This window comes from Ochotona curzoniae, unplaced genomic scaffold, assembly GCF_017591425.1.
Source record: "Ochotona curzoniae isolate NIBS_2020 unplaced genomic scaffold, NIBS_Ocur_1.0 contig_43, whole genome shotgun sequence".
Classification (NCBI taxonomy): Eukaryota; Metazoa; Chordata; class Mammalia; order Lagomorpha; family Ochotonidae; genus Ochotona; species Ochotona curzoniae.
The window spans coordinates 21,780,619-21,807,472 of NW_024466218.1; the positions used below are offsets into that span (position 1 = coordinate 21,780,619).

General features: G+C 49.8%; 1 protein-coding gene across 2 annotated transcripts in view; it reads left to right on the forward strand.

The window, feature by feature from the left end:
* Nucleotides 1-18,500: 18,500 nt before the first annotated feature.
* The window catches only part of MAPK4 (mitogen-activated protein kinase 4), a 42,926-nt gene continuing 34,572 nt past the window's right edge, over nucleotides 18,501-26,854 (forward strand). For both annotated transcript variants that reach the window (XM_040984732.1, XM_040984733.1), the window contains exon 1: nucleotides 18,501-19,046. In XM_040984732.1, coding sequence (XP_040840666.1) covers nucleotides 18,501-19,046 — 546 coding nt within the window. The remainder of the gene's footprint in view (nucleotides 19,047-26,854) is intronic.

Consider the following 26,854-nt stretch of genomic DNA (forward strand, 5'->3'; position numbering starts at 1 on the left):
TGCCCCTCCCAGGAGCCTGGCACCATGAGGCGAGTGTGTGTTCTGCACAGCGCTTGGCTCTGCTCCTGGGGAGGGAAGCATGTGAGTACCTGGCACAGTGGTCCAAGTGTAGTCGGCCTGGCACGTGCAACTGCTTTTAGCATGGCTGTCAGATTTTTTTTTTCTTTCTAGGAGCGTTGAGATAGGTGTGTTCTCGTACTGGGTTCAAGTTCAAAGTGAGTTCTGTTCTTGGAGTGAGAAATCTGAGTGGTCCACAGTAGTGAGTTCTCCAAACACAAGCAGCCTCTGCCTTCTCTGAAATTCCATAATGTTTGTTTTAGTCTCACCTCATGTCAGCTTCCACTTAACATCTTTTATTAGGACAACAACTCCTTTAGAGGAGAGATCGTTTGTTACCCAGTTTTTAGTTCCCCCTTAGGCATAAGAGGAGTCTTTTTATAGGTAAGGAAGGAATTCTGGGATCTGAGAAGCCAGACTGAGTTTTGAATTAGGAATCTAGGGAGTAATGAGGACTCATGAATTATTGAAAGATGAACATACATTGGTTGAATATTCAAACACTTTAGTATTTGTGCTCCAAGCTCCCAAGGCTACCATTCCACTGTATCCTCTTTCTGTACAAGCAGAGGTGGGCCACACCAGGTCTTGTCCATGGCTGAGCTGTGCTTCTCAGCCCTGACTGTACTTGGCAGTCCCCAAGGGATCACTCACCAGGTGCCTGGATACCCACTGGGTCTCTGGATGGATGAACCGGGTCCCTCTTGGGCTGGGATCCAGGCAAGCTCAGGGTGCAGCGACTGGAGGGCAGGGATTTGTTTTATGAGCTGTTTCATCTGTAGGGCCTTGGTTAGAGTTGGTGCAGAGTGCATTATTAGTACCTCATGGTGCCTCCCCCTCCCAGCAGTATCTTCTATGTCCACTAAGTTCACATGGCATGGCTGTCAGACTAAAGCCAGAGCCTGTGCTTCAGCCAGCTTTCTCTCTCCTGGTATTTGTATTCCCATCCGCTCAGTGGCATGAGCTGCCAGAAGCTTAGGATTTGTGTCTAAGAGCCCTAGCCTGTCGCTCACCCACATTCCAGCCCTTCCCTCTGCTTGATGACATTACATGCTCAGTGTCACCCCTACATTTGCCTGCATCTTTGTACCCACAGCCCCACCCAAATCCAGGACTCTACAAAAGCTCCTGAGCCCAGGCTGGCCCTGTGTGGCCCTGTCCCACTCATTCTCCACTGTGGTCAGTTTCATCCCTGCAAAGTGCACATAACATCTTGTCATCCACTGATGAAAAGCCCTCAGCAACTCTCTGTTGCTCTCAGAAAACCAAACAGCTTAATTCAATAATTCACTCTCCAAATGCGCCAGCAGCCAGGGCCAGGCCAGACCAATGCCACAAGGAATTCCATTTGAGTCTCCCAAATGGGCAGCAGGGACATAAGGACTTGAGCCACTCTGTCTCCCAGAGTGTGCGTCCTCAGGAAGGCTGGATCGAAAGTGCAGGCAGGAGTCTGGCCCAGGCGCTCCAGTGTAGGACCCAGGTGTCCCAAGCTGTAGCTAGATCTGCTGCAACACAACGCTGACCTCTAGGCTTTTAAAAATAGGGACACTTGTCAGATTGGATTAGGGGCTATCCTAATGACTTCCTTTTGCTTTAATTACCTTTTTAAATGCTTTGTCTCCTCTCACATTCTGAATTACTGTGTTCTAAGACTTCAACTTACGCATTTGGAAGACACAGTTCAGTCAATGACAAATGGGTTTTGTACACCATGGAGTAGCTCCTATGTGAGAGGTCTCTTTCTCTCTCTCTCTCTCTCTCTCTCCCTCTCCCAACTCTAGCTCATCCCATGCTTCCATTCTGGGTGCTGATGGGATGATATTCTCTTCCTCATTTTAGGCCATTGATAAAATGGCTTACAATCTTAGAGTTAAAGCTGGAAGCCTTGAAGTCTTAGCAAATTATTGTCACTCAGTCCAGTCCTTCAGACTTGCATGTTATATTTACCCAAAGAGGTTAGCTCTATTTTTCAAGCATGAGTCTATCCCCCCATCCATGGAAGGCAGGCTCCCCTTCTCTTTCAAGCTCAACAGCTGAGACATCAGCATTTTTAGAAGAGGCAGCAGCAGGCATCTTACAGTTGTCCTGTGCTACAGCCTCCCTACAGGTTCTTGTGTTTGCTACCGGCCTTATCCACTTTCCATGGTGGGAAGCCCTAAGTCACAGGAAGTGAACTAAGAAAGATGCTCCAGCATGTGACATGGGGGCCTTTTGAAAGAGATCAAGTTCTAGAAGGAAGAACTGAGAATCAGCCTAGGTGGCGTCAGACTGCAATGAACAGCTGGAGTTGCCAAGTGCTGGGCAAAGTCCTGTGTGCCTTGTCTCCAACCTGAACACCGCTGTGAGAAGTGGGTTTGGCAACCCTGTGCTCTATATAGGTAACCGAGACACAAGAAGCCAAATGACTGTTCCAGATGCCCTGCTGGAGGAGGGCATAGCCAGGACTCCTGCCCAGGTCTCCTCTCCCATCTGCGAACCTTGTAAAGGAGAATGACCACTCAGGAGCCCCCATGGCCATGACCTGGAAACCTCTTGGGGTTACCAGATGGACAGGCAACAGCACCTGCTCCTCATCAGGGAGGAATGTCCTGGTGCCAAGATACGAAATGACCTTGCTGTTCCTGAAAAAAGGGAGGGAGGCTAGCTCAGTTAACCCTCAGCTGCAGGTAAAAGTGAGAAGCCTCAAGGAGACTAAAGTCACTTCCCTAAGGACCAAGGCAGAAGCTTTGTGAGAAAGACAGGGAGAATTAGAAAGGCAAATACATTCTGGGATCTACCACTCACAGGTAGCCATTAAGCTGATAAGGTGGCCCTTCCAAGTCTTCTTTCTGCATAGCGGTTTTTTTGGTTTTTGTTTTTTGTTTTGTTTTTTAAGATTTGTTTGTTTGAAAGGCAGAGTTACATAGAATGGAAGAGCTCTTCTTCCATTTGCTGGTTCACTCCCCAGATGGGTCCAACAGCATCAGCAGGGGTTAGATTCAAAGTAGAGCACCAAGACTCCAGTGCGGTGCTCATATGAGATGCCGCTGTTGCAGGGACTTTACATGCTGTGCCACAATGTCAACCCCTTCTATATACTTTTAAAAGCTACCCAAAGAGAATGCTGCTGTGTACCATTTAGCAGCCTTTCATCATTTAGCTGTAGATCCTGTGCATTTTCTGGTGCCCCTCATTGTGCTTTTTGAACAGAGCTTTACCCCACTGTAGGGTGGTGTACCCTAACAGAAGCCCTCCTTGTAGGACTTTGGGAAAGATGAGACTGTGTTCCCTTTATCAGCTCACCAGATAGGATACTCTGTTGGGAACCCCAGAGTAGCTGGATGAATCTGTGCTATTTATATGCTATTCACTCTCCTAATAACCATCATGAATCTCAACCAGGGATCTGAACTAGTGTCAGTATCTGGTATTTATAGCCACCTCACAGTCTTTTGTTCTCCTGATAGAATTAGTTCAACCATGTGACAACCTTTCCTTCCAGAAGTGAGCGTTAGGAAAAGGTGATTCGACTTGGGAACCGCTAGCATAGTCCAGTACTGTTTATACCATTCACACGCATTCATGATCTTTACAGACACCGACATGAAAGGTCAGTGTCTTAAGCAACCACTCTGGAAGTGGCTGTTTAAGTTCCTGTAGCAGGTGTTAGAAAGAAGATGACAGTAACAGGCATAGTACAGTACCCGCTAGGAGCCTGGAAACCATTCTAGATCTTGACCCCAATACAAGGGTCATTGCCTGCTCCCTCCCAGGGTTTGTATTAGCAGAAAACTGGATCAGAAGTGGTGATGCAATTTGAACCCAGGAACTTTTGTATAAGATATGGGTGTTGTAACTACTAGGCCAAACACCTGCCCCTTATATTAGTTACATTTTCACATGAAAACTGAAATACATTTGCAGTCCAGTGACCATTTAATGGTTTTAGGAAGAGGTGGGGATTGTAATGAAGAATAAGTCAACAATAACCATTCTAAAAGGGTGGGCGGTGTTCTAATTAATGGATTTGCTGTTCATGTTCCCTGCTGGTTGGCGGCTGCTTGGTTGTCAGCCAGAGCATATTACTGTATACGTGGAAAGAGGAAATTTACTGGGAGATTCTGAAGGGTAAGCCTACGCACTGGAGCTAAAGAATCCACTCCAGGGGACTTTAGGGAATAGGTTCTGGGAGATGGCTCAATTGATTGCTCTAAATTAAATTAATAAGTGCCAATTCTAAATTTGGTTTAGAAAATCTTTGCTGGTGTGTGCATTTTGCCTTCCTTTAAATTGCTTTATGAAAAAATCATTTCAAAAAATATTTAGTGAAGGAAAAAAACTCTAAGGAATTGCCTAAACTTAGGTGGTTAGGGGCTGTGGGGAAGTTGTTGCAAGAGTGACTTAGCCCTGTGAGATATTTGCAGGGAGGCAGATGTTAAACTCCTTTCTGAGATTGGCATCCCTGGATGGGGCAGGTAGCCTTCTTCCCTGGGTCCCTTTTACTTTTGTCCAATAATGCCAACCTGTGGGATATGACTCGGTGCACATCTAAGCAGTTCAACACGTAGCATGGTCTGAGCCCAGATGGTTCCTCCAGGCTTAACTCCCTGTGGGAGTGTCTTCAGCTTCAGCCTTGAGCCTTCCAAGTGGGAATAGAGGGACTGAAGGGTACCTACAATCCTCTTGTTGATTGCTCTGATGTTACACACTCACCACACCATCCACTCTCCCTACTTTAAGTCTGCATGGCCACTGGTTCTTCAGGTCTCATCCTGACTTCACCTGGGATGTGTTAGGAAAGGACATCCTCAGCTCTGGCCAGCTCTGGGGTGGGCCCAGCCCGGAGTGTAGTCACCAGTCCTCTGTATGCAATGACCAGGCCCCCCTGTGTGTTAACCAGCCTCCTCTGTACATTAGCCAGTCCACTGTGAGCCTTAATCAGTCCTCTCTCTGTGTTAATCAGCCTCCTCTGGTCATTAACCAGTCTCCTTTATGTGCTAAAGAGTCTTCTCTGTACATTTACCACCCTACTCCATGTTAACAGCTCCTCTCAGTGCATTAACTAGTCAACTCTGAGTATTACCCAGCCTTTTCTGTGTATTGACCAGTCCTCTCTGTGTATTAACCAGTATCCTCTGTGCACTAACCAATCCTCTATGCACTAACTAGTCCTTCTGGGGATGCTGATACAAGCTCAAGCATGAGCCTCACTGTTGTAGGTTGTAGCTCATGCAGGCTGGGCAGGTTAGTATCTAGATCCTTCTCATTGATGTCATACCAGCTGACCTGTAGGGAAGCTTGGCCTCAGGCTAACTTTGTGTGACTCTGGTTCCCAGTGGTCTTGCTTTTCAGATGATATGGATGATTGTGCCAAAACAACAGGAGTGGTGGTTGCTTTCACCCCTTCCATTGACCTTCACATGTGCACATGCACAGACACACACACACACACACACACACTCACACACACATCAGAACAGGCAGTCTCTTCCTCCTCTCGGGGCAGATGAGGATGGCACCTGTTACTCAAGCTTGTTCAAGGAGAGAGTGCCATAGACCCTCCTGATCCAGCCTCGTCTTGCTGCCTGTGGTGGCACATCCCAGCAGCATCTACCCTACCAACTACTTCTCTGTTCTGTGGCATCAGACTTCTCAAGGTCACGATGGTGCTGAGCCCGTGTTTGCAGGGCTCTCCACCTCCCAGCACATTTCACTCACTCCCTGGGACTCAGTTTAAATGTCACATCCCCAGAGAATCTGTCATTCCCCCCGCCAAGTACCTGCCTCTGTCTTCCCTTACACTTAACTTTCCATACTCCCCAATCATACGTTATCAGCACATTCATTAACATCCTGCCTTTGTGCCATCATTTGTGTCACATCTGCCCTTTCCCCTAACTGCAAGTTCCATGGGGCTTCTTTGATTTATTTGCCCTTGGATTCTGGCTGTCTGATCCATGGCAATGCTTATAAACATCACATGAAAGCATTAGAAAATAAGGCCTGAATGGAGCTCCTGGTTCTGGGCTTCCATCTGGCCCATCCGAGGTATTAGCAGACATTTTGCTCCCTTGTGTTCCCTGTCCAGGCAAGTTCATGGCAACAAGACAGGCTGCTTTGTGTGGGTCTTCAGGGGAGGCAGAGTTCGTGCTGTACTGTGTAATGGTGCAGCCCCCTTCATTGACTGGGCTACCTACTACCCTGGCCTGGGTTTTCAGCTAAGTGCATGATGCAGGCAAAATCCTGTTCCTGCCCCAGGCCACCCCATGCTCAGGAGAACTGTAGCAGCAGGTGGGATTACATTCATGAAGCTAACGTGCAATATTATATTATTTCAGTGGTGCCATTATAATATAATAATATTATATTATTTCAGTCGTCAGAGTTCCAGCATTTCTTACATTTGTATCAGTGCATGCGTGAAGTTCCTAAGAATGGGACTGACCTGTGTGTGTGTCCCATGCCAATGATGAGTTACTCTGAAAGGAGACAGAAGAGGCCCGCCTCCTGTCCTCTATCCTGCTCTCTCTCTTCCCACTGTTGCCCTGTCCCCTTCCCCTCTCATTTTCTCTCTCATTCACCCTGACCCTATCTCCTTCTTGCTTTCTGCCCACCTGGGCCCTACTCAGGCTTGGAGCAGCAGGATCCTGGATGTTGGCTTCCCACTCTAAGAGTGACCCTGTCACTGTGAGTCGTTCACCATCTTTTATGCTTCAACAGATGGAGGTATTTTGTGTACCTAGTTCTCCCCAGATTGAGTGGCTGAGAGCCAGCATCACCGGTGAGCCCTTGGTATGGCCCCTGCAGAGGTGAGGACCATGCAAGGCACCTGCTTGTGCATATGCTGCATGGAGCCAGAGGCCAAAGTCATCTCCTTTCTCCCCTTCTCAGGGCAGGCCTGGCTGCCAGCTCTGCTCCCTGCACAGAGGAAGGACTGGGGTTTGGAATGCTGTCAGCTGCTGCCACATGGCCCATATGTGACCCCCCTCCACCCCGAAACAGAACTGCTTCCTGATTGGAGAGGAGTTGCTGCTCTTTTGCAGTGAGCCAGTCCCTGCCATGCATGGCTTTTGGCCGGCTGGGTCAGGCTCCGCTTCTACTTTTCATGAAAGACAGCCCAGAAATGCAGAAGGTGACCCAGAGCCCCAAGAACTGCCTGCCTGGGCACTCTGCAGAGCAAACGAACCTGACATTGATCTTACCCCTGAAGTCCATCCAGCACAGTCACTAAGAATAGCTCAGAACACCCATGCCCACTGGCTGGAAACCAAGCATCATGGCCAGAGTTCCTGTTCCTCACCTTCTTTATCTGGGAACCCAGAGGTGTTCATCAGCCCACCTTCCACCTCCCTCATTCTGCTGCTCTTTCTCCTTTTTCTGCATCCTCTCTCCCTTCCTCTCACAGGCAAAGAAACCATTCATGGCCACCTTGGCATCTTCTCCCTGGGGGAGCTCAGTATCTGAAGGTGGCCTGCTTCACACCCAGCCCACCCTCACCCTAGGTACAGAAGGGTCTTGTGAGCCCCATGGGACCCTGACCACTGAGAGAGAGAGAGAGAGAGAGAGAGAGAGAGAGAGTAATGAGTGTCTTGCAGGCTTCTGGGCCACTGTCTGTAGAAGGGAGTCTAGCTGTGGCCAAGGCATGAGAGAGGGGATTTTTTCCCAGCCCCCCTAAGCCCAGACAGCATCACAGAGGAAGTCAATTATTCTGATGGTGTTGAGTTGAGTTGTTCACCCCAGCCTGGGCTCGCTGGTGGAGTTGGATCTGTTTGGCTGCCCAACTCACTGGTGTTTTCCTGTGCAAACGTGGGGAAACAGCATGGTTATTCCCATGCTGCTGAGATGAGGCTGTTCCAGGCAGCTGCAGCACCTATAGCAACAGCAGCAGGCCCCATTCCTTGTCTTCAATGTGACATCCCCACATGGCCCAGGAACTGTTGTCACCTGACCTGTCAAACCACCACTTCCTGTCACTTGTGAGCAGGAAAATGCAGTTGTCAGGAGAAGGGATATTTTTATTTTCTGCCCTAGGAATGATTCTTTCACCTCTGAGCACAACTCGCTTACATGGGGATAGTGAGTGACAGCCACATGCATGCATTCACAGACAGTGAGTGGGAAGTCAGAACTCTGCAGTTTAATCGGCCACACTCAGGGTATCCAACCAAGTAGGAATTAATCATTCTGGTTGGTATTCCTGGTGGAGGGGGAAGAAAGGAGTATTCTTGTTAACAACCTGAACTTGTTAATGATCTGGGATGCAAAACTTCCTGGAACGCAGTTGTGCTGTGCAAATGTTACTATTGCTGGTTGAGATCTAGGCACTGGAAATAGTCTGAGGTGCCCAGGGGAGGAGGTGCTCCCCTCCCTCAGGGAGCTTCCAGTCAGACATAGGGAAGCAGCAACTAAAGCTGACCAAGAGAAAAGTGACCCAAGAGCGGGACCAAAGGGACACAGGTGGGACCCGTCAGTCCATCTGGGAGGGAAAGGAGACATTACAGAAGGCTTCCTGCATGGAGGGACATTTAAACTCGGCCCTAAAGCATGAGTAAGAATCAACTAGAAAGTGGCGGTTTTGCCCAGCAGAGGAACAGCCAGTGTGCAGCCATGGAGGCGAGGCGAACGGAACAGTTTCAAAGCACTGAATGACATCTTGCATGGCTGGCCAGAAGCAAAGCATCAGCCAGAGCCTGAGACATTTAGCAAGGGCATCCATTCCCAGGAAGGTTTAAGAACTAAGGGAGTGGGAAATGGGGGAAAAGAAGGCAAGTGTTGGAGCATGGAAGGAGGGTGAGGATGTGGGTGGCACTCCAAGAGGGGTGACCCCTGGGAGTGTGCACCAGACCTAGCTTGAGACCCAGCTCTCCTGATTTCCATGTGTGCCCCACCCACCCAGGAAGCACTTGAGTGCTCTGCAGGAAGAGGGTACCCACAGAGCACTGCCTGGACACCAGGCACAGGGCTGCATTTAGTAGCAGCTTAGTGGGGATAGTTAACAACGGCCTCCCAAGATCAAGTTCATTTATTTTTATTTTTATTTTTATTTTTATTTTTAAGATTTATTTGAAAGGGGATGTTACCTAGGGGGAGAGACAAAGGGACCGATCTTTCATCTGCCAGTTTGCTCCTCAAGTAGCTGCCAATGGCCAGGGCTGACCAGACCGAAGTCAGGAGCTTCTTCACTTCATTTAGGTCTCCCATGTGGGTACATTTGGACCCATCTTCCATTTCTCACCCAGGTGCATTAGAAGGGAGCTGGAGTGGAAGTGGAGCAGCTGGGTGCCCATACGTGATGGTAGCTATGCCAGAACGCCAGTTTTGTGGGTCAAGCATGTCTGACTGTCTATGCCTGGGACCTAGTGGGCCCTCAGGTTAGTACTAGCCAGGTTAGACTGTGTAACTGTGGGACTGGGTAGGCTTGGTTCCGGGAACAAGGGACGAGCCCTGTTGAGGCAGTGGGAGCACAAGTAAAAATCAAGGCCACGGTGCAGAGAGGCTATGCCTGAGTAGCAGCTCCAGGCATGAGCAGGGGCATGTTCTCACTGTTTAAGAAGGAATCTGGTCTTCCAGGTCCCTCAGGAAGGAGGGGTGATGGTGGAGGATCATAGCTTGGTACAGGTACCCCTGGAACTGTCATCATGCCTGGGACCCACCCCCTGCCATCTTTACCTATTCTGATCAGCTCAGCCATGCTTAGAATCCCGTTGCATGATGGCCATAGGCTAACCCTGAAAGTACAGCGTTAGGGGTGCCCTCTGTGGGCCTCCAAATGTGGCAGCAAAGATCAGACCTGAGCATCAAGCTGCTGGAGAACCAGCAATTTTCTCCTTCCTGTGATGGCTTATTATTGGCTCACAAAAAAGGCTTTCAGAACTTGGGGGACACCACAGTAGGCAGTGTTCAGTGGGTGCTCAGGCCAGTGCTATAGAACCCACAGTGCAGGCACTGCCTTTAAGAAGCTTGTCCCTGGCTAGGATAGGCTGCCTGTAGGACACAACCCAAACCATGCCTATGCCAGGTGGCCCTCAGCTTTCTTAACCACAGAAGCCATGGTTGCATTCATTCAGATCTGCAAGAGGCTGCCTTGCCCTGCTCCCCTAGAATAAAAGGAAAGGATGACAAGCTTCCCGTAATCTACCAAGGTCAAATGTTACAGAAACATATCTAAACTCAGAAAGATGATATCCTTCTGCTTGCGCACACACACACACTCTCACACCCATTTGCGGACCAGAAGAAGCAGGTCCCCATCCCCTAGGCTCAGCAGGTGCCTCCATTGTAGCCTGCTGTTCCTGTGGCGACCAGCATCATCCGTCATCACACACAGGGGACCCAGCCTGTTCCTCCTTCCCCAGCTTTGCCCAAATGGAGCGGGAGCTCCTCAGAGGCAGCCGGAATTTCTCTCTGTGCTATTTTAGTATTGTTGTGAGGCCTGGGAAGTCTTTGTTCTCCCAGCTGGTTACGTAATGTTCAATAGAAAATGCAGAGCACAGCCCCACAAGCTGCTGGAGTTTATGATGTTCCCTTGGCTAACTTGCATTTTCTTAGCTGCCCAAGGGTGCCCTCCTGCTTCTCTCTCGGTGGTATCCCCACAGGTGTGTTCTTGGAGAATTTGTGTAAAGAAAACACATCCCAAAGTAGATGGCCTCACTGCCTTGCAGGGACATTAAGTATTGGCAGCTGCTTAACACAGAGAGCGTCTCAACCAGGCGCCCTCCCTGGCCATCACAGCCTGGCTGTAGCTCCTCTATTTGGGCCATTCCTACCCTAGACTGAGCTGTGCTGGGATTAGGTGAGCCCTGGCTGGCTGTGGCACTTGGTCGGCAGGGAGCATGGGCACAGGAGATGTGGTCCAAGGCTGGCATCCTGATGGCAGCATCAGGAGCAGCCATGGATTCAGGCACCAGGGTTTCCACAAGGAAAAGGGACTGCTGCTTGCCTCCTGGGTGGAGGAAGTGATGCTTCATTTCAGGAGCTGGGAGACCAGGTAGAGGTCATTTCTCCAGAGCAACCCTGGGACCAAGGTAAAGATCATAGCTTTTACAAAACAGTTCCTTCTTGGTGAAAGAATGTCTTCTGATCATTTTTTTTGAGGGGGGGGTGGCTTGTGGCGTCCTCTCTGAACCCTCACCCCGGAGGCATTTAAAGAACTTTCTGCTCCAGGCTTCAGAGATGTCTTTTACATTTTTCTTTTCCATTTGAGGTCCACTTTGTCCTCACCAAAATCTCGTAGTAAATGTATAGCCATTCCTGGGCTGACTGACACTGAGAGGGAGGTTTCTGCCCTCCCGGGTTCCATCTGTGTCTAGCATCTGATGAACTCTGAGTCAGATAAGGTTCTGGAGCCCAGACACAAGGAACACTTAATAGTCTCAGGCCAAGTTGACTTCTCTAGCAAGGAAGTGTTAAGGTCTCGCAGCCCCTGCTCTGTTAACTAGAACCTCAACATTTAGCAGCCTCAAACAGCAAGGTTATCACACAGTTCTGGGTAATGGGGGGTCAGCTGAGCTAGAAGCTGCTGACCCAAGGTTTCTCATGAGGCTTTGATCAAGTTGTTAGGCAAACCGTGTCATCTCAAGATTGAACTGGATGGAAGATCTGCTTCCAAGCTCACTCCTACAGTGGCTAGCAGGTGCTTCCCCCAACTACTAGCAAGAGACAATGACCACCCAAGATGGAAGCTACCTTGGTCGTTTTATAACTGGTCCCAGAAGTAACACTGTTGCTTCTGCTATATTCTGTTCCTTTAGAAGTAAGGAGAGAGGTTATATAGGGCCTGAAAACCCTGGGACCAGGACATTCTATGCATGCTGCAAAGCTTCTCCTGTTGGCCTGGCTCATTCTAACTTGCACCACACTTGCAGTAGCAACCACACAGGTATCTAGTGACCTTTGTTCCTGCAGTTGTGATGTTCTTCAAAATCAGGAGCTGCCCCAGCTTCTGTTCTCTTTATTGCCCACACAGACCAACTGTATGCCTAGCAAATAAGATCATCTCAGTCCCAAGTGGAAAAAAAGTTTTTTCAAAGGCCAAAGTGAAAATGGCTTAAGTAATAATAGGACTTGACATCCCTCGTGGCAAGATGGCTGGCTAAGAATAGGGAGAGTGTTTAAGGCTGTCACAGGGACTACATGCCCTCACTGGGCCAGAAGTAGGGTTGCTAACACTTTCAGCAGGAATGTAGAACTCAGATCCCCTGAACAAGGCAAGAACTGCTGGGCCCAGGACCTGAGTGTGTGTGTATGTGTGTGAGTGATCTCCTGAGTGAGTGTGGAAGCACATTCCCCGTGAGTTGAGCCTTGATGACCACAGCCCTAGCCAGGAGCTGGGGTGAGATGCTTGGGTCGGAGGTCCCAGCTCTTCTGTTCAAACTCGATCTCCATCCCTGACTGAGAGCTTGGGGGTTGACCTGGCAATGACACATGCTTCCTCCAAAGGCAGTGGTGGTTAGCATTTGGAGATACTTTGGGTTGTTGCTGCTGGAGACTGCTCTCAGCCCAGATGCTGCTAAATACCCCACTGTGCCATAGTGATGGTGATGGTTCCCCCAGTTGAGAATTATCAGAATCAAAATGCTAAATACCTGAATTGGCACTTTGTAGCAGATGAAGCTGCTGCCTGCAGCACTGGCATCCCATATAGGTGCCAGCTCTGGTCCCAGCTATACCACCTCCAATCCAGCTCTCTGCTAAGGATCTGGGGAAACAGCAGCAGATGACTCAAGTACTTGGGGCCCTGAACCCATGTGGTAGACTTGGAACAAACTCTGTTTATTCACTGAGTCCCTGAGCTGTGTCAGACACGGAGAGTGAACCAGTGGATGGAAGATCTCTATCTTTCCCCTCTCTCTGTGACTTTTTCAAATAAATAAACCTTAGACCGATTTTTAGTCATTCCAGGGTTGGGCTTACTTCCTGGGTTGGTCCAATCAGATTTGGTTTCCACTGGTGAGGAGGAAGTAGGAATGGTCTGGTTCGATGACTACAGGGACACCTGAGACTTGGACAGCTCACCTGTCAGCCAGTCCCTGCTGTCCAGGGCTCAGCTGAGTCTGAGGTTCATGGTTAGAAAAGACTCCCAGGACTGGGTAGAAGGCAGAATTATGGTTGTCTGAACTTGAGTTTGCTTTCCCTCAGCTTTGAATCTCATTTCAATGTTTATAAAGTGGTTGAGTTCATGGTGGCCTCCATGCTGGCATGAACACAGGCCTGAAGGGTGGCTGCCTCCTGCTTTAATTTGAGAAATATCACAAGGTGCATCTATCTCCATTTTCTTTCACCAGGAGTGACAAGTGTCACTGGGCCTGGCTGGCTCATGGTGAATTGCTCATGGGGCTGGATAAGGTGACCCAGGGATATGAATGTGGACATTAGGATGGGACCAACCTGTATTTCCATCATAGATGTGACCCTGCTGAAAGGGTCACTGTGTGCAGACTGCGTTACCCTGGGCACTCCATCCGAGAGTGGTGGTAACCTGATGGTTGTTGTGAGACCCAAATGGAACAGCCAGGCCTAGTCTATGGCCTAGCGCAGACCCTCCACAAATGGAGTTACCTTGACCTCGACTCATGTCCGTCGTCTTTGGACTCTTTCCAGCAGCACCTTTAAGTGTGTTTAAGAGTGGTGCCTATCAGTGGTATCACAGAATCACATATGAGTGGTTTTTGGACATCAGAGAATTGGGTATTAAAGGAATAAAAAACCTGCATCTGAATTTAGCTAAGCCTAGGTAGGGGTCCTGAGCCAGGGTACTTTCTGGAGATGGACATGACTGGGATACAAGTCCATGACTGGGGTAATCCAAGAGGAAAAGGAGGTGCATGAGGAAGAACAAGCAGGCTGGGGGCCTGGTGACAATGCACTCCAGCGCCTCCTGTGGCCAGACTGGAGGGTGGTCCATAGAAGCTCCAGCTGGAGTTAACAAAGGACACCCTGCCAAGACAAACTGGCTTCCACCTCTGAGTATTTGGGTAGGCAAATTTTATGGAAATAGCAGCCACGCCTTTGCATCTGGGTGTTGCTTTGGTGCTACCAAGACAGATTGAGCATCTGGTAGTGGAGGCTGTAGGTCCTGCAAAAGTGGCCCTCGACGAAAAAAGCATGCTGATCTCTGGCCTAGTGGACTGCATCCACATAGACTGCAGTGGTTAGGACCTGGAGTCTTAGTCCACTCAACTGTGACATGAATGGTGCCACCTAGAGTTGTGCAGGGCGCAGCCCGAGGAGAATTTCCTCGTGTGTGTGTGTGTGTGTGTGTGAGAGAGAGAGAGAGAGAGAGAAAGAGAGAGAGAGAGAGAGAGAAAGAGAGAGAGAGAAAGAGAGAGAGATGCTCAGGAGAGGGAGGAAAGCAGTATCTGTGAAATGTCAGCACCTCACCGGGGGCGCGCGTTCCTGCTGCAAGCTGACAGCATGAGGTTTGGGGGAAGTGAGTCTAAATTTAGAATTTCCAAAGCCAAATCTGTAATCTAGAGCCCCAGGAGTCCCTGGGAGGACAGCTGGCACCCACCAGCCTGTCTCTGGTTCGCCTCCACCTGTTAAAAGGCTGCCTGAGTGTGAGAAGCCTTAATTGGCTTCAAACAAACGATCACAGCAGAGTCGGTGAGTAATCTGGCAAGTGCCAGAGCGCCACTGTTCCGAGGCCTGGGGACAGAGATTTCTGTTCCTGTGTGGGATCACAGTGTTGGCCCCCATTGTGTGGGACTTCCACGCATTCCTCCTACTGGTGTCATCGGAGCATGACAGAACGATGACCTTTCTGTCTCACACAGTGAATGCCAAGTCCCTGGCTGTGAAGTCACACCTGTGATTCAGAGCAGCTCTGAGCCTCCACCTCACAGTGGTGCTTTGCTAGGCATCTGCATTGTGCCAAGGGCTGTTGTCCCTCTCCACCTTGGGTCAAAGCAGGAGAGGGACAGGGAAGAGATACATCCAGATGTCTGTCTGCCTCTCTCCAGGGCTGATGGGCCCACACCTCTTGGTATTACACACAAGAAATGAACCGCTGATGTGGGATGTCTCTGTGGTAGAGGTTTTGTTAACTCAGTCCCCTTCTATAGACATGATAGAGGACTCGGAGAAGGAAGCGATTTGGGAAGGCTAGAGAAACAGGAAACTGAAATGGGGACCAAAGATGGGTCAGGGCTACCTGGTTAGCATGTGGAAATTCTAAGAGGGGCGGCAGCCTAAGCAGGTGATCCTGAGAGGGTTCAACTTCAGAAGTAGAAGTTTGTGTGTGTGTGTGTGTGTGTGTGTGTGTGTGTGTGTGTGTGTGTTTGGAACTTATGGTGAGCTCAATAAATCCCATTGGAGCAGCAAGCCTGCAGGAGGTGGAGGGGACAGCTGAACATGTAGGAACTGGGGCGTGGCTATTTTGTAAGCTTTATTAAATGGCATTGAGGCCTTTCCAAGCCACAATGAAATTAGGAGGTGTACATGTAGAACAAGTTCAGGGTCAACCCAGGGTAGTATACAGCGAATGTCAGCGAGAGTTTTTAAAAGGGAGAAATGTCACTAGGGACCGGATGGAAACTTCAGGAAGAAAATAAGACATTGTCTGGATTCCAAATGGCCACCAGGACTGCAACAAGGGCAAGGCAGGGAGCAGGAAAGCATTGCAGGAACTGGGAAGGCACAAGTGAAGAAACATGGCAGAAATAAAAAGATGATATGTAGGGGCCCTGTGAGGGAGTGGAGTGGCTGGCGTCTAACCTCCCCAGGGTGACATGGTACATGCCACTAAAGATGACAGTGTGAAAGACACTGAGAAAGACAGTGCCTGCTGTGGGAGAGGAAAAAGAGGGTTTTAAAAATACATGAATCACCTCTTAATTATTCACAGATAATCTGCATTGCAGCAAATCCTGCCTTCAGCTGGCTTGTGAGGTCATCCTCCTGTCCTGTGCTCTATCCTGTTCGCAGCCCAGCAGGAGCTGTGGAGGAAGAAGGCTTTGGCTCCACTCAGCCTCAGACAGCAAGATAGGTGGATTGCTGTGGCCTTGGGAGCCAGACCAGAGACTCTTGGTTCTCCTGAGTTGGGTCTCCAGCTGGACTTCTGAGTATAACCCATGGGCTGTGCCTCTGTAGGGGTCCCAGCACCATCTCTAAATGGCCACGCATCCTCTAACAGAACAAAGGCCATGTACCTAGCCCTGTGTGTGCTGGAAGCCCTGAGCTGGCACTCCCCAAGCTTAAACGTCCTCACCTGCCTTTCAGGGAAGGTGTGGAGGGGCAGATGGTGGTTACTCACTGCCAGTGATGCTTGGCCAGGTGGTTGACAGACCTGGCCAAGATTGGCTCCTGGTCAGATGAGGCAAGGAGAGTGTGCACTTGCTCCCCAAGATTGCTTCCCAGTCTGAAATTCTCTGTGATTATTTTGCTGCCAGACCCTATGGAAGCATGCAGAGTAGAAGGACTCCTAAAGATCTTGACACCAAAACAGCAGGTGCCTCCTCTTCCAATGTAAGGCAATGTTGAACAATGCCATTGGCTGAGAGCTATTCCTATGTTGCCTATCCTAGGCTACTGTCTTTGGTGAGAGGTCATTGGAGGGGATCTGATGACTGACCATCTTCAGGTCACCCACATGCACTGATTTGTATCCCTTTGTTTCAGGGCATTGAGTTCATGGTGGTCTTGCTTCATTTCTCATCTGCAGAGTGGTGTGGAGTTCAGATAGCCAGGTGCCCCTCCAAGGGGTTCCTGCAGTGTGTGCTGCACACTCTGTTCTGCCTGAGGCCTTGGACTTGGTGAACTCAGAAAGCTGTCTTAGGGGTTTGATTGCAACTTTCCTGCCTAGAACTGAATTTATGTGGCTGAGTTATCAGCTTTTTTTTCTCCCCACTTTGGTGCTACTCTGTAATTTAAGTCAGTAACCACTGGGGGCATCGGCACAGTTGAACTTGGGTTTGACCTGTTGCTCATTGAAGTGAATACAAAGGGGTCCCTTAAAAAGTTTATGAAAAATATGTATGATGAAAACAGGATGCATATGCTTCCAGCATGCTTTGCACCAAAATAAACTCATCATTTCCTTCCACTTTTCCAGAAAGTTATTGAAGCACTCACATACAGTTTACCATGTCAGACTAGTTTAATCCTGAGAAGTCTATATCTGATTTCTTGGGGTTGAGGGGATTATAATTTGACATATATGCTTTTGCAACTTACGTGGAAGGCAAGAAATACACCTGTCACTGGGTGTCATTCCCTGAGGCAAATTCTCTCTTCAGATGTTCAGTGGAGGCAAGAAAGGAGCCTGAGTGAGAAAGTGAGACTATCAATCCATCTTTTATTTATTTATTTTTTTGTCTGCAACTAGCTCCTTCCTACCTACAGCCTTCCTAGCTAGTGCTGCATATGTGTGCTTGGAGAGTAGAACAAATTCATTTGTTGCAAAGGTCAGAAGCAGTAACCCCCTCCCACAGATGGCACGTGTTATCTGTGGGGGAGCCAGCATAAAAGGCATACAGCTGATGATCTTATCCAATTCATCCAATTCCCCTCTCTCTTCCAGGGGCCTGCTGCACACAGCAGGAGGGGGAACCAGGGCGTGTGAAGCCCGGAATCCCCTGAGCAAGCAGTGTTTCAGCTGGCTGGACAGATCAAATAACACTGGGGCTGGTGAACAAAAGACACAAGTGGGAAGGTGTGGGGAGCAGGAGGGTGGAAATTTACCCAGCGCTGTTTCTTCGACAGGGAAGGAAACGGGTTCTGAAGGATGCCAGCTTGCTACAGCTTCTCCGGGTGCAAGAGAGCCCAGTTTTGATCGAGGCTGCGTGGCTGAGCTCCCTGGACTTGGGGTTCCCAGCAGGTGTGTGGTCTATGAGCGCTGCATGCCTCACTCTGGCCTTCTCCACTCATGCTCCCCATGCCGGATTGACTTTTGGAATCCAAGGTGAGCTCATAGGAAGGGGAGCTGGCAAAATAGAAAGAAGCCCTCTGGAAACTTCTAGAACCCACTGCTGGGACTCCTCCAATCTTCTTGGAACACAATGGGAGGTAGTGATACACCTGGGCAGCACTTCAGCCAGGTCTCTTGTAGCAGAGGGTTTAAATGGCTGGGTTTCTGTTATCTATTTTTTGAGGTCTGTTAGGCTCAAAACACAACAAACCAACTTCCCATAGATAATGATAGTATTTATTTTTTTCTTTCTAAGATGCTTCATCTTCAAGAAGCATGAACCATTCAAAGCTTCAGAGAAGCTTCTAGAAACACAGGAGCTGGTGGATGGGCTTCCCAGTACAAGCAAAGGAGACAGCCTGGGTCTGAGCCGGGCAGAGACAGAGGCTACCCTTATCTCCAGAGAGCTGGTGGCAGTGACCTCACCAGGAGCTATAGTACCTCTCAGCTGCTGCACCTGACAGCATGAAGCGTGCCAGGGAGGCCACCAGCCAGCACTCATTTGGCCTCTACCATCTGCCCATCTGTCGCAAGGGCAGCCCCTGACACCTAACCCTCGACCATGGCTGAGAGGGGCGACTGCCTCGCCAGTGTGTATGGGTATGACCTCGGGGGACGCTTCATTGACTTCCGGCCCCTGGGCTTCGGGGTCAATGGGCTGGTGCTGTCAGCTGTGGACAGTCACACGTGTCGCAAGGTGGCTGTGAAGAAGATTGCCCTGAGCGACGCCCGCAGCATGAAACACGCGCTCCGGGAGATCAAGATCATCAGGCGCCTGGAGCACGACAACATCGTGAAGGTGTACGAGGTGCTGGGGCCCCAGGGTGCTGACCTACAGGGTGAGCTCTTCCAGTTCAGCGTGGCTTACATCATCCAGGAGCACATGGAGACGGACCTGGCACGCCTGCTGGAGCAGGGCACGCTGACGGAGGAGCACGCCAAGCTGTTCATGTACCAGCTGCTGCGTGGCCTCAAATACATCCACTCTGCCAACGTGCTGCACAGGGATCTGAAGCCAGCCAACATCTTCATCAGCACAGAGGACCTGGTGCTCAAGATCGGCGACTTTGGGCTGGCGAGGATCGTCGATCAGCACTATTCTCACAAGGTATGCGCCCCTGTGCTTCCGGCAGCCCACGAGGGCCTGAGAATGCTTACAGTGTACAGAGGGTGCTTCTGCTTTATGGGGATTGGCGGGCTGGGAGGCCAGAGGCCCATGTCTTGGGGGAGGAACCTGATTCTCGGTCTTGGCCATGGTCAGTAATGCCAGGCTGTGTAGTTTGTAGAAGGTTGAGCTGGATGATCCCTAAAATCTCTTCTAGCTCTAAACCTCTTTTGCTGTAAAATTGTGTCTTGGTGTATTTCGCTGTAGCCCCCACCCACCCAAACATCTCATCTCCTACTCAGGACACCCTTTGGGGCTCCTCCTCCCGGAGCACCTGCTCTCTTCAGGAGCTGGGACCCGTGTGACATTCTATCCTCCATGCCCTAGGTTCCTGCCATGTTAGGGGTGCTACTAAGCCCCTTCCATGTGAGCACATCACCAGACCCACCTCCACAGCCAAAGCTGAGCCAATCTAAATCCAGGAAACAGAGGCTCTTTCCAGGGCTCTCATGTGGGTATGGGGTCCCAAGGCTTTGGACCATCCTCCACTGCCTTCCCAGGCTACAAGCAGGGAGCTGGATAGGAAGTGGAGCAGCTAGGACACAAACCAGTGTCCATGTAGGATGCCAGCGCTACAAGGAGGATTAGCCAATTGAGCCATCACACCAGCCCCTGGCATAGTTCTGCTGGTCTGCCCCACACAGCAGCAGCAGCAGCAATAACAAGGGGGCACCAAGGGGCCGGGGAGGCAGGGCCCCCAACCTGTCCGCACTGGCTAGAGCTCAGACCAGAGTTCCTCAGGGCCACCAATCATTTGGCCACCTCAGCCATGAACTGTCCCCTGCTGCTGCTCCTGTGACCATGCCATCTGTCAAAGTCGACAGCCAGCTCTGTAGACGGGAATGTCTGTGGTAAAACAAAACAAGCAGACAAGCAAGTCAACATTGCCCTTTGCTATCTACCCAGAGTCCAGAACTTCTAATTCTGTCTCATAAGGAGTGATGATTCAAAACAAACAAGCCAAAGGCTTTCACCCAAATCGCCTCTGATTTGATCAAAGACCCAGAGAATAAACAACAGTCTTGTACCTGGGGTCATCTTCTGCATTGAAATATATTAGTTCATTGGGGAGCATCATACAATAAAAGGTCTGGCTCAGTTGGAGTGCCCATGGGAAGCTCCTAGAACAACACACAGTGGGTCTTCAGTCAACTGAGAGAAGAGGGTTTGTTGCCTAAAGGCTTGCTGCAGTAAAGGCTCTTAGAGAGGTGGCCTGGGCTGAGACGGGGACACTGAGTGAGGAGGCTGAGTCCCTCCTGGCCATGCTGGCTTGAGGTGGTTGATCCTACTGCCCCCTCCTAGCTCTCATCCCTCCTGGGAAACTGGATTTTCCTGACCCCGTCTGCCTCTCTGGCTTGTAGCTAAGAATCTGCATGAACCATGAGTATAAGATTCCTTAAGAAGCACTCAGGTACTTAAAAGGTACTGGGCCCCCACCGAGTCTAGGCCCTATGCCGGGAGCCTAGGGAAGACCGAGGCTTCCATCACCTGCCCCAGGACTGTGTTGGCCTTGCCATGCTGTCGCTACTGTTCCCCAGGTGCACTCTGCTTTCCCCAGGGCAGACAAGTTTGGATGGTCTGATTTACTCTTATTGGACATGTTTCAATCAAATCGGGTTGGGAGGGGCAAAAAGTGAGAGGAGGAGGTAGTGTTGTGTAATTGCCGGTAAAGTCACCACCTACAATCCCAGCATCCCATGTAGGCACTGGTTCAGATTTCGGTTGCTCCACTTCCAATCCAGCTCCTGGAAAAGCAGCGGAGGATGGCTCAAGTCTTTGGACTGCTGAACCCCCACGGGAGGCCCAGAAGAAGCTCTTGGCTCCTGGTACATGGTGGCCATTTGGGGAGAGAGAGAGAGGTAGACACCTCTCTCTCTGTCTCTCTCTCTTTTTCTCTCTGTAACTCTTGACTTTGAAACAAATAAATGAATCTTTAGAAAAAAAAAAAGGAGGGGGCGTTAAGACCAGTGACAGCCTAGAGGGTGCTTACATCATGTCCTCTTCTGTCCCACCCCCACGTCCTGAGCTTTGCCAGGTGTCACCATCCTCTTCCCCGCCCTACACACTTTCTGCTTTTAGCTTCCTGCCCTCTATCCCCAATGATTAGAAAAGGGCTTATATTTATCCTCTCTGCATTGAAATCAGTTCGCAGTTCATCCTCACAATGCTGTGAGGCACTTAGGGCAGATAGTTCATTTGAAAACTGAGGACTGGATTTGTCAGGCTTACACAGCTGACCACGTTGGGGGGCTGAGGGAGGAGGGATGTGAACTGTAGAATTGAGCTTCCCACCTCCTCACGGGGGCTCTGTCCACATGCACCTGCTTCAGGAAGGCTTCCTGGCTTCCTAGTTGGAGTTGATCTTTCCCTTCTCCGAGTTCTTGTGTCACTTTCCTCCCATGCCATAACCTGTATCTTCTATCCTGTGGCCCTTTGTGCCTATTGGTGACTCCAGGGTGTCTGAGCACTGGGTTGTGTGCTGAGAGAAAGCTATGGGCTCCCTGATTCCATGTGCTCAGAAGGTTGGGCTCTCACAGAGGACATCTCCTTCCTTCAAACAGAGGATTAGCTGGGATCCCAGTGAACCTCCACCCGTGTGCTGCTGCCCTCCACCAGGGGCTAGGAGCATTGCTGGGAAAAAGCTGAATGCCCTGCACAGAGCCCCTGGTAACCTTCCATGAATCCACTGGTTCCCTTGTGTTCCCCTGACCTGCAGCTAAGTACACAAAAGCTGCTCCTTTGTCCCGGCTGGTCTAGCCCCAGTGCCCATGATGGCCTCAGGGGCCCTCTTGGCTCTGCCTGTGCCACCAACAAAATGCAGCAGCCTGGCTCACACCTGTCCATCCATCTCACAGGTGGACAGTAGTTCTCCTTTGCCTCCACACCCCTGCAGTGGTACAGGCAGCTCGTGGGCAAGTGTGGAGGAAATGCTTTCTGTTCTCTAATGCGGTGGAGCTCCGAGCCAGTCTGTGGGCCTCTGGGGGTGTGTGTCCTCTTACCCAGCCAGCTTTAGGGGTCTTGCTCTTTGCAAACTCCAGAGGACAAATAGAGGGCCTGTGGTCCATAGATGGGAAGATGGCAGTAGGGACATGGAGAGAGGAGTAGCTGGGAAGTGCTGGCCTCCACCTCACTATCTACTACACTGGTGACATCACTCTGGGGAAGTCTTTTCGTTGATGTAGCTGACTCGTAGGATGAGAGATGTACACGAAGACCATACATTCCTTTCACTTTGTCATCAAGAGGACAGGGGAAGAGCCTATTCAGAGCCTTTCTTCTTTGTGGTCTTCTGTTTTTGCACCTCCTTCACTGCCAAAACACCTCCACCCTCTGCCTCCAGGTCACATTATGGTTCTCTGAATGTCAGCTAGTTCAGTAGTTCTCAAAGTGTCATTCCAGAGCGCCTCACCTGGGGACTCGTAGGACTTGCAAGGTCTCTGATCCCAGCGCAGACCCAGTGACTCAGAAATCCCCCAAGAGTGGCACTGGCCATCCGTGCAGTCAGGAGCTTCCAGGCATTGCTGATGATCCCAGACATTCAAGAAGCACTGGTCTGAAGCAATGGGGCCACTGGTTCCTGGAGGCCCGGGGCTGTGGTTCTCCAACTGCCCACAATGAAGAAGACCAAGAAGTTGTGCCAGATAAGGCTGGTTTATCTGAAGCAGGTTCCGTGGGGAAGCATGTCAGGCCCAGGATGACTTTCCACACCTTTGATCACATCACATTGGAAGCTGCCTGTTCCAACAGGGCCTGCATTTAGTAGAAAGCAATTTTAAAAAAAGAAAAATCAGAGCCTCAACCAAAAGGAGTGTTGATTCCATTTCGGTTTGATTGTAACACTGGGCAGGTGCTGTGAATGACAATTTTGAAACGTGTTACTCTTTCCCTTCTGGTGTAAGTTGGTTCTCCCCATGTTATTTACAAACGAAAACACTGGTTTCACAGTTGAGTGAGATTGAGTGTTTGAGGCCTCAGCAATTTACTGCAGTTGGTTAAGCTGCGTGCTTCAATTCTAGACCCCAAAGGAGGCCAAGGAGTTTGTGATGTTGAACACAGCCAGCTGACAGGGGCTTTGTCCAGGGACCCTGGCCGCCAGCGTTTGTGCTGCTCTAATCCTGTTGAACAATCTCACTGCCACCCTGCCCGGCTTTTATGGTTTCTGGGGCAAGTATGACCGCCCCCCCAGAATACACCCTGGGGCAAAGGTGCTACAGAAACTGTAGGCAGGAGTGGAATGTTCAGTTGTGGGGTAGAAAAAGGGTCTTGGCTGGCAATCCAGTGTCCTCTGGGTTTCCATCTGCTGACAGTCTGGCCATACCCAGGTTGCTGCCAGCAGGTATAGCGAGCAGCAAAGGATGTGCCTGGGACACAAGGACAGAGTTTGGGTCAGGAATGCAGGTGCTAGGAGGGGTCCTGCCCCTCCCCTCCCACTGCCACAAAAGGTCAGGGTTTCATGAGAAAATGGGCTCATGGGAGGACATCTTGCTGAGGGCCCAGTTAACAGGGAAGGTCACTTTCTTTCTAAGCCGCTAAGCGTGTTATTCCAAATCAGTGATGCTGAAAAGATTGATTTAAAAGACTATGAAATCTTTCTGTTTAAATGGGGAAAATATAACCCCAGGGATTAGAACAGAGGTTGCACTGGAGAGTCAAGTGTCCCTGAATTCTCAACCCAACTTAGAAAGCTGATTTTGTTGGCTTTCATGGCCTCTGCTCTCTTCTCCATATCCCAGGGCAGAAGCGGGCCCCCCACAGGTTCCTTGTTCTGTCCGTGGGATCCTGGGGTGACCTGGGAGCCACTCTCAACCCAGACCTCCCAGATGAGGAAGCAACTTCCCTGAGCCCCCCAGGGAGAGAAATCCTCAACCAGTAAGGCATGGCTTTGGTGCTGACCAGTCAGAAAGGGAGGCAGCCAGAGTCTTAGGCAGGGTCCCCATCATCAAGCAGGTGAGTGATGATGTCAGGGCTTGGAGTGGTGGCTGCTTTCATGATCCCACAGCTGGCCTTGCTACACCCATGCACACACATGCCCTCCGACACTTACCCATTCAGGCAGGCCTGTGCCTCTAGTCCTCTGTTAGGGATGAGCAGTTGATTCATTGGCCAGAGGGATTCGCAGCTCTCTGGTCAGAGCCCCTGACCGTCAGCAGCAGCCTCCTCACTGCCTTGGCATCTCTGGCCTCATCAGCGTGGCTGGAGAGGGCTAGCCTTTTGCATCACACAGGCCAGTGACAATGTCCATCATTGATCTAGAAAGCCTCTTTCCCCTACTCTCATTTGTCAAGTTTATTTTCCCTGAATGGAAACTTCCCCGCCAGGGATGTTTTCTCTGGATTCTTGTAAAACGCCATGCTTTATCTTCTGTTTCTGGAAGGATGCTGCCTTTCTTTCCTGCTATGACTCCCCTCTGTGTTGTGTGTGTGTGTGTTTTCCCGTTTCGCCTTTGTCAAGATGTTCTCTTACTCCTCAGCTTCCAGCAACTTGCCCGTGATGTGGTCTTACTTGCATTTGCCCCGTGTGGGCCTCATTGTACTTCTTAAGTCTGTAAGTCTTTTATTTTTTTCATCAAATTTGGGATATTTCAATACTTTCTCCTGCCCTCCTTCATTTGCTGTTAGCTCATGCAGTGCAGCTTTTTAGTTTTGCTTGAGAGATCATTCTGTTCTTGAATTACCATTTATGTACAGTTCTCATTTGTGTCCTGGGATTCCCATCTCTTATATTCACTAAGACCACGTTTTCCTGTGTGTCTCTAAACATACTTGCAGTGCGTTGCAGTCTTTGTTAATTCCAACATCTGGGACACTTTGGGTTCCTCATGACCATTTATTACTGTTTCTCAATTTTGCTTTACATTTTCTGCTCCTCCATATTCCTAGCAATTCTCACCTGTTGGCAAGCATTGCAGTTCACACTTTCAAAGGAATTGAGTCACACCATCTTCCTTTAACAAAGCTGAATTTCACTTGGGGGAGGGTTGTGGGGGCAGTTAATGCACCATCAATTCTCCTTGATTCTAGCAAGCCTCAGTTTAAGGTTTTCGCCAGGCATTCTAGAATAGTCCTTACTCAGGAGCATGGTCTTTGTGCTATATCTAATATCACTGGTTCTGCTCTTCATTCCCAAACAGGTGCTTTATGCTACATCTAACAAGAGGCTCAGTGAGCTGTGTGCAACCCAGCCCTCAGCCAGAGAGAGAGATCTGTGGAAACCTCCCACGAAACAATTTCTGTATCCCTACCACAAAAACCTCCTCCCTCGCCAGCGTACCCAGGCAAAGAGCCAGGGTGAACACAAAACTCATCCCACATGTTCCCTTCTCCGGGGGAGCCTGCCTTGGCCTGAAAATGGCTGCTCTGTGTGTTCTATTTGGTTTTAAGCTGCCCGCTAAGGAAGACAAATCAATTAGTATCAATTCTTGCATCATGACCAGACATGGCCGCTCCTAACAGTTAATGATGCAGTACTCTATGTGATTCATTATTTCTCTTTTACTAAGATTTACTTTATTTATTTGGGAGAGAGGGATTTCTTCCCTTGGTTCACTCCCCAGGTGGTCCCCACAGCTGGGACGTGGAATTTCCTCTAGGTCTCCCATGTGGATGCAGATACGCAAGCACTTGGGTCATTTCTTGCTGCTTTCCCAAGTGCATTACCAAAGCTGGATCAGAAGTGGAGCAGCCTGGTCTCAAACTAGCACCCATATGGGATGCTGGCACTCCAGGCAGCAAAACTGAACCCACTCTACCATGAGGCCAGCTCCAGTTAATTATTTCTTAATGCTACATGTGAAGCTTCTTGAAGAAAGTGTTGATGAATTTCTCATCTCTGCATCTCTGCTGTGCATTAACAAATATCATCAAGTGGAGTTAAGTGGCAGCATCTGGGGAGAAGTGTTGAATAATCTGCTCCTCTTCCTGTGTGCTTGAGATTTGCTGGTAAGGGTTGCCTGGGAGAGAGTGTCTTTTTGAAGATTTGTGTACTTAGTTGAAAGGCAGAGTTAGAAAGATTGGGAGGAAGAGAAGGGAAGAGGGAAGGGGAAAGAGAGAGAGGGAGATCAAAGGGTTGGGAGGAAAGAGACAAGTCTTCCATTCACTGATTTATTCCCCAAATGTGCACAATCGCTGGGACTTGGCAAGCTAAAGCCAGGAGCCAAGAATTTATTCTGAGTCTCCCATATGGATAGGAGGGGGCACAAGCACCTGGGCCATGTTCCAGTGCTTTCCCTGGTACATTAACAAGGAGCTGCATCAGAAGTGGAGTTGAACTGACAAGCTCATACGGGTGGTAGTGTAACATGTTGAGCCATCATGCTGGACTGACATGTACTTTTTTTTTTTAATCTACCTCCTGTGTGGTAGGCGGTTGAGAAGATATATAGGAATAGAAGGCTTGGGGGCGAGTACAGTCTTGCAGTGGTTATCCTGATCTTGTGGCTCTGTGGTTACCATCCACATCAGTACCACACATCTGCCTTGTGTAGTGGCATCAGACACCTCTAGCCAAGAGACAAAAATGCTTATTCTAGCTTCACTTGCTTGCCACCCTACTCCCCTTGTGTTGTAACATTACTGACTTGTCACCATTCCCTGGAAAATACCATCCCTAGTGACAGCTCTGTCCCACACACTGTTCCCTCTGCTCCCACACAAACTCCTACTGGTCTTTACTCATGTGGCCCACTTCCCCGGAGCTCCACCCTGCTCCCCAGGGGAGAGTTAATCACACCTGCCTTTGCTTGCCCACAGCAG